The following is a 10,809-nucleotide window of genomic DNA, read 5'->3' on the forward strand; positions in this document are numbered from 1 at the left end:
TATAATAAGACAACTAAAGAATATTTATTTTATCTCAGAATTCAGGCTAAAGAGTAAATTCTCCTCTTATTGTCTATTAGCCAACATATTCTAACATGCATTTCATATCAATTTAAGATTCTAGATATATGTTTGGCTTTTTCTGTTCAATTCTGTTTATTTATGTCTATCAAAGTTAAACTTAAATAATGACTAGAATACCAGTTATGACTGTAAACTCACATTTATTTCTATCTGCCTTGAAATTTTTTTCTCACATAATGGGAGCATTCATAATAGAGACATTTATAATAAATATATATATATACACACACACACACATATATACTACAGTTTGGGAAATCACTAAGCATCTATAGGTTGCAGAAAGCAAAGTATACACGAGCAAGTTATTAATAGATTCAGTATGTGCATCAAATCTTTCTGCCTCTGATCTTCCAAAGTCCCTCCAGAAACAAACAATCAAAAACAAACTGAAAAACTCCAATCTGAATCTTTAAATAAATAAATAGACTGCTGTTACTAATATCTCAATATATTCTTGTTCGATTTATAATAGCACTATCATGGAGAAACAAAAAGAAGAGAAGAATACAAATTTTACAGAAGAACAGAAATAAAAGTCTGGGATGATACTAAAGGAAAGGTGGAAAACCATGTTGGGCAGAGATGGGATGAACAAGATGAAGTCATATATATTATTGAGATTTTATCTAATTATGTAAAATAACACGTTACAAAATGTGCCCTAAACAGAAGACAAGCTTTTCTTTTTTAGTGTCTTTAGAGTATTGGGTGGTAAAGTACTGCTCATTTTTGCTTAGACCCCTGCAACCCCCATCTCACTGTTGCCCAAATTTGTCGTGTGCTCCACTAGCTGGGGTAGAGATAACACTACCTGTGGGTAAGTCTGTAATACCAGCCAGTCTATCTTCCACAAGACTCGAGCTCTCCTTGGGAGGCCGGTGCTATTTATTTCCCTGCTGCCCTCCATCTCCTTCTGCCTCTGCTCCCTCCTGGCACAATCTTGGCCCTTGTTCCCATCCAGCGTCACCCTCCCCGAGACTTCATTTCTTCTCCTTCTCTAACCGAGAGCTACTACTCCCTTTCATCTCTACATAAGCCCCCTCTACCATCACACCTGGAAAAACCTGAAATATAATGGGAACACGAAAGGATGAATGATATTACTATTACTCTTTAAATCCAAACCAATATGCCCCTTTCGGTGGAATAAGACACAATACAAGGTCTCCGAATCCTGTCGTAATCCTCGGGACTTCTCACATAATGAATCTAACATGAGATATTAATAAAAGGATTACGACTTGAGAAAATACTTTTTCAACTTTATCGAGACGGGAAAACATGCAGATTGCTGGGGTTTAGCATGGGAGATTGCAGATAGATGGATAGACAGAGGATAGATAGAGCGAACGAGCTTTATATAATCCTTAAATCAGATTTTAAGCAATAAATTTAGGGGTTCAAGAGAAAAGTTCGTGGGGTGGAGTGGGGAGTCTCGATTCGCCCTGCTTTCACACGGTTCCCAGGGAGCTGGCAGCGCTCCGAATCCAGCTCAGCGCCTTCTCCTACAGCCAAGACACAACCCGTGCAAGTCACGAGGACACACACGACTCCGCGGCTGCGGCTTCTTTCCGGTCCAGCGTCCCCTGCCCCAGGAATGGAAGGTATTTTTTAAGGTGCTGTGCCTCACTCGTGGCATCAGGAGCTCCAAATCGAAACCCGAGCCTGCCGGCCAAGGGGGTAGGGTTTTCGATGTTTTCGTGGTGGAGCTGACCGCTTTTTGTAGCCCTAATCGGGATCGGAGGTGCTGCCCCCCATGCTAGAGGAATGCGCCCCGGAGCTGAGACCCGATCCCAGTCCCGGCGCGTGAGAGCAGCTGGGGCGGCCCCGAGGCGGAGGGCTGCCGGCCGAGGGCTGGCGGGCCAGGGGCTGAGCGCAGCTCCCGGAGCAGCGAGCGCCGCGCAGGTGCTGCTCCCGCGGCGGCCCTGCCCTCCCAGCGGCAGGCGGGGACAGTCTCCTGGGTCCGGATCGCAGGATTGGGGGTGGGGAGGAAGGGTGGGGATTCCAGGATCCGGAGCCTGGCCCTAGCGGGGCTTTTCCCTCACCCAAACACAGAGAGACGTGCCCCGGTGGGTTCCAGCAGCAACTTCCTGGCAGCGACACTCCCACCCACCCCCTCCGCCTCCCGCGACATCCCACCTTCCCGCCTTCTTTCACTTTCGCCTCAGTGTGACCAGGAGCCCCCCAAAGTGAAGGGCGCCCCACAGCGTGGGGCGCTTTCTGTCCTTCGCCCTCCCCCTCCCTGGAGAAAAAACAGCTCTTGCCACCCACCCCAGAATAGCAGCTGGTGATGCCCTAAATAACAGCTCCCAGAAGGCACTTTGCCCCAAAATAAAAGCATCCAGCCACCCCCACAATGTTTCCCATCACCCGCCTCAAATAACGGTTTCTAAAAGCCCCACCGCTCCCGAGATCCTTGTCATTGCGCTTCAAACAGTTCCCGTTCCTTCCAGCCCGAAATGTCACTTCCCCACGCGCTTCCAGTGAGACCCAGCCGCACCCAACCTCCTGGTGGGGTCTCTGACCCCTTTTTCCCCCAGCTTCCAACTTCCCAGCCCCCAAGCAGCCTCTGTCCACAGGCAGGTCCTCGCCCAGCACTCCGCAGCTAATGTCAAACAATGCACCCAGAGACAGCAGGGAGCGAGCGACAAGCCTAGCGAAAGCGGACGACGGATGCTCATTCGAGATGAGGAGTGCGATTTGGCGCCCGGCAGCAGCGGCCAGCGCGCCCCGACCCGCACCTCCAGGCCCCGCCTCGCCCCTCCGCCCCAGGTCGCCGCGGTCCCCACGCCCACCGCTCTACCTTCGTTACTGGGGCTGGCCAGGAGGGTCCGGAGCGCGGCGCACAGGAGAAGGCACGTCCAGAGGGGGGCCCTGCGAGGTGCGGAGCAGCAGCCTGCCAGAGACGCGGGGGTGCTGGGGGGGTCGCCGCCGCCCGGGGACCGCAGGCGTCCCGCGCCCCGGGGCCCCGAGCCCCGCATCTTCACCCAGCCGCCTCCGCCGCTGCTGTCCCGCGCCGCTGAGTCCACGGCTCCGGCCTCCGGAGGGGCCAAGGGAGGCTCGCGACTCCTGCTCGTTCCCCGTGGGGTCCTTCGCCTTCTGGCGCGCGGCTCCTCCAAATGCGGGAACCACGGATCCTCCGAGAGGGCTGAAGTTTGCTTCCGCTCCTCGCTCTCTCCTCTCCGGTGGGGTTAAATAAAATACTAGTTACGGCTGCTAGCGCAGTTCTGGACTGGACTCATGGGTGTCCGGAAGGTCCCGCGTCCTGTTCCTTTGCCTCTTAGACTTCAAGATTGAGGTCTTTTAGATGCCCCTGGGGGCGAAAAAGGCTCCTTTTCAGTCTTCAGGGCTGAAATGGACGAAGGTAAGGGAGACAAGTCATTTTAAGTCAAATAGAAATCCTCAATAAAAAGAGAAAAAAGCAGCGTGGCTCAGGATAAAGGAAGAGGAGTTGAGAAAATATAGGGTGGGGGAAAATACGAGAGACACGAGCAAAGGAAAGGATCCAGAGAGTTCAAAGAGGCCGGCGGGAGGAAAGAGCTGCGGGCTGAGCGCTGACGCGGGGAGGTCCTGACGGCGGCGAGCGGGCAGGAGCGCGGAGCCCGGCGGCGGCGGCCGGGAGCTGCTGCGGTGCCCGCTGCTCGGGGAGGAGGCGGTGTGTGCGTGGCTGGGAAGGCGAGGTTGAAACTGCACCGCCACGGCGCGCTCCTGCTGTGTCTGGAGCTCCGTCGTCTCCTCTGCCTCCCCGCTCTGCGCCTCCCACCCCCCTCCCTCCTCTTCCCAGCTCTCCCGCCCTCTGCTGCTCGCAGCCTCGCCAGTGAGAATCTACTGTAAGTGTGAGTTGCTTAGACGAAGTCACACACCCACGGAGGAAAGTAATCTGGAGGCTGCCGTGGTGAGTGTTGCCTAGCGGTCTCCGGGAAAGGCGCGTCTTCCTCCCCGGATAATTAGGGCGAAGAATCCTCCCGATGACGCCCGGGAGGACCTGGGCTCCTGGGAGGCGGAAGGGAAATGAGCCCTAGCTTAGCCAGCAGCCCTTAGAGAACCGGGTCCCTGGGTTTGGCATATATATGGCCTGCTGCCCATCACAGGCTTGTGGCATCGACAACCTTGTCGTCACATACCCACGCATTCACAGGCTCTGCTGGTCCGTGGCTAGTTTCTTAAACACCCATATCGCTCACTGCTACTGACCCTTTCTATTCTTCCAATACTTGGGCGACTGGAATGGGATAGTCAACATTTTCTTCAGAAGTAAATTGTAGAATTTCTAAATATAGAGATGGTAGCTATGACTGAGATTTCAGGGAATAAAGAATTTAGCTTATTGAGATCTGTAGTGTGCCAGGTACTTTACGATGTGATGATTTAATTCATTAATAGAATGTTTAGTATTTTAGAAATTATATGATATGCAGATCCATGCAACTAATTTCAGTGAAATTAGCACGGGTCAAATAATTTAAGGGTTTTTTAAAAAAATTATTATTTTAATTTCTTGTGTTCCACTACATTGAGAGACTTACAAATAACTAAGAAAAAACAGTTTAAAACAATTAACTTTCTAGGCTTCACCTCTATTATGTCTTCTCTTGCTTTAATATTTTTCTTCGATTTTCCATTCCTTCTTTCAGAGATACATCTGAAGGGCAATTTCAGTATACTGACATAGAAAAAGACTGCAAAAATAGCATCCACAAAAAAGTGTGATTTTAGAAGAAAGGTCTCTTGTTTAATTTGGTGTATGCTAACTACTGTAAAGATTGGGCTTGCATTCACATCTAATAAAGGCGAGTCAGCTTTGCCATCTAGAGTCCTGTTTGTCTTCACCATAAATTTCTCATAATCTTTAGCTGATGACATTTGTTTTTTGTTTAAATGTTTGCAATAAATATGAAAGAATAAAGCAGCAGTGATGCAATTTTGTAAAGAGATGGAAGCTCATCTTTGATTTTTTTTTTTCTGAAATGTTTTGGCACCAATAATCTAAAAGCAGCCTCTTTCTATTATAATGTGCTCCAAAGGCATGAAGCAAATTTACAGGAATGGCAGTGAATCAGTCTTTCAGTTTGGCAAAAAGCCTCACAGTGAGATGCAAAATTAAAATTTGTTTCTAGTTGAAGACCATTCAAAATGTAAGCTCCTCCTCCCAAATTTATAGTTGAGTTACTTAAAAATATCTAAACGAATATCAACTAAGTTATCTAAAACCTAGGAATACATAATCAAGCTAATATGAGACATAGGCAGTCTAACGGGACTTTGAGCAAATTGCTTTACTTATATAGGCCTCAGTATCCTCATCAGTAAAATGAGAGATTTGGAGAAGATGATCTTCAAGCTCTCTTTCCTTCCATATCCTCTGCCTTTCTGTTACTACCCTGTTTATCTATTTCCAACTATTTACTATTTACTACAAAATTACCAGATTTTTGCAGCCTAGAATTTAAAGCCTCCAACTGCAAAGGGCTTAAACAAATTTTTCTATTTTATTTTACACTAAAATTTTAAAGTCAATGTCCCCTAAATTTTCTTGTATCTCTGTTTTTACGTCTCACTCCATTCTACAGAATGTCCACCCTCTAAAAATATTTAACATCCTCCCATGCATACACACATCTCTCTCATCTAAATCCTACTCAGTGTCCAAGGAGAGTCAGACATCTAAGACTGATCTTTTCTTTCTCCAAAAAGAAGTGAGTTGACTCTCTTTTTCAAAGTATCCATAGCTTATGATTTGTGTCTATCAACACAATTGGCAATATTTTCTGAATAAAAAACTAGAACAAATTATTTAAAAACTATTAGTATATATATTGGGATAAAGAAACAGAATTTATGCTAAATATGTCAAAGAAAACCTGAGACACTGGTCACTATGGTATGTAATTGTGTGATTTCCCTCCGAAGATGGCTAACTCAATAAGTGACTAAAAATACAGAATGCAAAATCCTTTGTATTATCCACCTTAAATAGCAGCCATTTTTCTCATGGTTGTTTGATAATATTTATTACATATCTTTGAAAGAATGAAGAGCTGTAAAATGAAGCCCCAGTGACAGCAATGAAAGTCATTTTTTGATCTAATGAGGGTTAATCAGAGAAGGCAATGAGGATGGTTTGTCTTGGGCCTCAGTCTCAAAGGAGATCTTATAGTTGGCCATGTGCTGATTTCTTGGCAAGTAAATACTCTTAGCATATTTACATTGGACCATGGCATTGCATGAAAAGTAGATTTGTCTTTTTCCTTCATACTTACTGCTTTGCACAAAAAAAGGTTACAACATCAGTACTGGTTTGGATGTCCTATTGTTTGCATTTCTCACTGTTAGGGATAGCTGCTGTGGCCTCGAAAGGTGAAAGGGGCTGGTGTCTCCCTACATCTTTGCTTGGATCTAGCTTTCGTTTTAAGCTTTCATGAAGAAAAGATATTCAGAATCACCTTGATAAGACACCTTGAAGATTTACCACCCTATAAAAGATATTATAGTTATATTCAATGTATTAATAAACCTAAATATATCTTTGCTGTATTCAAAGTAGAACAACAAAAAGCAATCATAATAAGGAGACTTGCTAGTATTCACTGAGGGTTTTCTATGTGTGAAGCATTATGTGATGTTTTACATTAACTATTTTACTTAATGCTGACACTTCAACCATGATGTGGGTGTAATTATTAGCCCCATGTTAATGATGAGAAGACTGAGGAAATAAAGTTAGGTGACCTGAGTAGTCTCACAGCTGGTGAGATGCGGGAATTTTAACTCATGGCACTGACTCTATTTGAGAAAACTTTAATGTAACATAAGTACAGAATAAATTTAATAACTAGTTGGTCAGAAAAAGAAAAGGACTACCCAAAAATTCCGCATTAATGGGAACAATAGATAAAAATATTCCAATTTTCAGCTTCATTTAAATCCAAAAGCAATTAGCCAAATAATATAGTACAGGTCAGATAAATCAATAGGAGAAAACAAGAAACGAAGAATTCTAAATAAGCATTACTTGGAGAAAAAGACTGTCTCACGTACACAAAACCATACACACAATTTGTTCATGTACAGTGGAGATAGTGGACCAAATCAAGAAAATAACAAGATTGAGGTCTGTGGACAGATAATATTAGCACAAACAGGTGGCACGAAGCCCATGTAAACCATGGTAAAAATATAAGCAAAAGTCTTTACAAAAATAATCTAAATAAAACTCCAGATACTAAAGAGCATTTTTCCTGAATTATTATATAATCTTAGCAATTTTTTTACATAATTCTTTTAAATGTTTTGTCACTTAGCTAAATTCTTTCTTCGGGAGAATTTGGGGAAAAAACAAAAGCAAAGCAAAATTTCAACCCATGATAGATTTTAGATATGAAATTATAAGATATCCTAATGAAACTATAAGATACTCCAATGAGGTTAATTTTTCAGGTAATGATTTGCTGAAGAAGATAGATATATGGTGATGTTAATTATTTTCATCCCAAAGGTAATGATTGACTAAAATATATTTAAGCAATCAATAGCCCTTGAAGTTCACGATCAAGATAATGTTAATGTATTCATTATTTTATATGTTGCATTTTATTTTAATTAACAGAAAACAGATAATATTTTAATTTTTGTTCATTGTTATTTTGTTTTTTAAGAATTTTTCTGAAGTCCTGGAATCCTCTCTCCCTACAAATGACCCACATTTTTACCTATTAATGTTAGATTTAATTTTATTTAAATTTAATTGATTAGCAGTTGGGTGTTTAATTTAAAAAATAATGAATTAATAGCATTTTAATAAGTTAAGTGAGGATTTAAATATATAAATTATTTCAATACTTAATCATACATTAAAGTATTACTCATCAAAAACTTCACTTAGTAAACATGTTTATATCATAATCAGCACTCATTTTTTCTGTTTTCTGTAAATATTGAGAACAGAATAAAATCCTCTACTGCCCATGAGTATTAATAGATTTTTGTAGTAAAGTATAAGGAACAAGATGTTCAAATAAATTACAGTGAGCCAGAGAACCGCAGATTTTTATTGTTGTTTGTGGTGGTTGGTTTATTCTCCATTCATCCCAATATCAACGTGCTAGAATTATCCACATTGCAGTAGAGTATTAGGCCAAGGCTGCTGTAGTTGATGAGGAGCCAAATTGACTTTCCAGAAAGTTCTTTGGTTGTTTGCCTCCAGCATCTTAGACAATCAGCATCATATGAAGATGTGGACACTGAAATAATAAGGACTCTGGGGGCTGAGGAAGTAGGAAAAGTGTTCGCAGAAGAGTCACAAGATTGAAGTGAAACACTGTGAGAATTGACTCATTTCACTTAAAATTCCTCTTATTCTAACCCATCTTCTGGACTCTAGAAGTATTTGCTGATATGTGAAAAATAAGCTTACAGTATTTCTCATATTCAGAGGAAGGGTTTTATTAAAATCAATATATATTCTGACTTTAAATTCATAAACAATCCACTCATACAAGAACATATTTTATAATATAACTAGCGATAGTTTGCTAAGGGAAAACATAAATTTGCTCAATGGCATAAGTAATAAAGGATGACATATGCAACCAGGCTTTTGATACCACTGTTGATTGTCCATAGAACAGACTTCTGGGTAAAAGTTAGCAATGATCATCTCCTGTACTCTCATACTCTGTTGGTGGGAAGTCAATCTGGAACATCTTTTGTAGGATGGTTTCACAATATCCTCAAGTGCCTTTAAAGTGTGGGTCACTTTACATCCAACAATTATACTTTTTAAAATTAAGCATGTTAATTAAAATGGACTAAAATATTAAACCTAATGGTATTTCTAATGGATAAAAATCAGAAATACTCTAATGTTCAATAAGAAGTGTTAAATACATCTGTACAATAAAACACCATGGAACCATTTAAATGCTTGGAAGAATATTTATGTTCATAAAAAGATAGTTCTAAGATATCAAATTCTAAAGGCCTAATACAAAGCAAAATTTTTTTAATGACAGGTGGGATAATTTGGATTTATTTTTCTTCCTTTAATTTTTGTATTTTTTTACAATTAGCATTTACTACTTGTATAGCAATAGAAAAACAGAAGTAAAAAGAATCCCAGAAGAAAATGTGTATGCACATACACCAAGACACACACACATACCAAAGAAAGAAAAGATAATAAAAGAAAGAAAGGGAAAGGGAGGAACGGAAGAGAGTTGAAAGATGATGATAATGAGTAACCTTATATTACTATGAATTAGTAAAATAAAATTCTTTCAATTAGACCCTGCTCGTATTCTAAAAACAGTTAGGGGTAATCATTTGTTTGACTTAATCGTTTTTTTGTGTCATGTCCACAACATTTCCAAGTATTCTGAAAATTCTGGAAGGCATAATTTCTGTTGTGTACCTCACATTTCAATGCATTTCCTGCTGGAATCTGCAACACCCCCATTTTGTCGACAGTAGTTGTGCTCTGTTTTCTTTCTACACTGGCTTACTTCATAATTGACAATGTCTCTCTTCCTTTGCTACAATATTTTTAGGCTATGAGTAACTAATTTTCATGAAATATGTGAAAAGAGAGGAGGATCATATCACAGAATCATTGAAAATTGATATTTGACTTCAGTGTCCTAAAATTTTATAGCCTGAATTATCACAGAGAATTTCTCTGGGGCAATATTTTTCATCAAATTCTTTCCTGGTGTCCATTTTCCTGGATTCCTTCTTTCTACCCTTCAACTTTCCCTTCTTCAAGCACCTGAATTCCCATCTTTTCAACTAAGCAGAAGATTTCCAAAATCATTTTCTTCAGTAATCCCTATTTCCACAAATCCTCAACAATCATAACTCAAAAAATCCGTAACGAATTTTCCCTAATCCTACTGGCTTAAAATGCAGCCAGCTTCTAAAAGAACACTTTTTCCTTCATGTTTCCTCCATGTTACTTTTATAGACTTTTATGAAAACTATACAGATGTGATGAATATATATCATTAACTATTTTAAAGTGATAAAAAGACACAAGGTAAAGATGAAAATGTTAGTGATGATTTGTACTAAAACTAGTTGATTCCATTAAAGATACTATCAGGCCTTTTAGTCTGGTAATTGTAAACAAATTTAAGTGTCAGTACTGATGGCCTCTGAGGAAAAACATGACTCAACTAAGGGCCTAAGCATGAACATAAATCACAAATCAAAACCATGGTTTGGAATCTACCAATAATTCTTATTGTTAAACCAGGATTTGTTTATTAAATGCAAATTAATAAAAAGTATGAAAATGGGTGTGTATTTCATAAATATATATTTTAAATATTAAACATAATCTTTTTCAGAGAACAAAAAATCTAAGTAAAAAAGAAATATATCTGCCTTTTCTTTACCTTTACAAAATATATTCCCATGATTATTGTGTCTAAGAATTAGATTTCATGCCATGTTTATAAAGAATAATAAAAAATACCCAAAAAGGCCAAATGGAAATGCCCCCTTTGGTCTTTAAAAAAACCACTTCCAAGCTCTTGCTCATGAGCATGTGTATGAAGGCTTCCTGCAGACTTACATAGTGTACCAGGCTGAGAAATGCAAACTTTTACAACATTGCAATTTCTCTTAGGGTTTTGACAGTCAAAATTATTTTACTACATGTGAGTTTTTATAGACATTTCATTTGGAAATAATTGTAGATTCATAGGACATTGCAAAGAAATGAAC

At 40.5% G+C, this 10,809-nt stretch overlaps 1 protein-coding gene across 1 annotated transcript in view; it reads right to left on the reverse strand.

Annotated features, from left to right (window-relative positions):
* EPHA5 (EPH receptor A5) overlaps positions 1-3,108 on the reverse strand; it is a 321,239-nt gene extending 318,131 nt beyond the window's left edge. The window contains exon 1 of the mRNA XM_058547172.1: positions 2,891-3,108. Coding sequence (XP_058403155.1) covers positions 2,891-3,068 — 178 coding nt within the window. The 5' untranslated portion in view covers positions 3,069-3,108. The remainder of the gene's footprint in view (positions 1-2,890) is intronic.
* Positions 3,109-10,809: the final 7,701 nt, after the last annotated feature.

Source organism: Diceros bicornis, chromosome 8 (assembly GCF_020826845.1).
Source record: "Diceros bicornis minor isolate mBicDic1 chromosome 8, mDicBic1.mat.cur, whole genome shotgun sequence".
Classification (NCBI taxonomy): domain Eukaryota; kingdom Metazoa; phylum Chordata; class Mammalia; order Perissodactyla; family Rhinocerotidae; genus Diceros; species Diceros bicornis.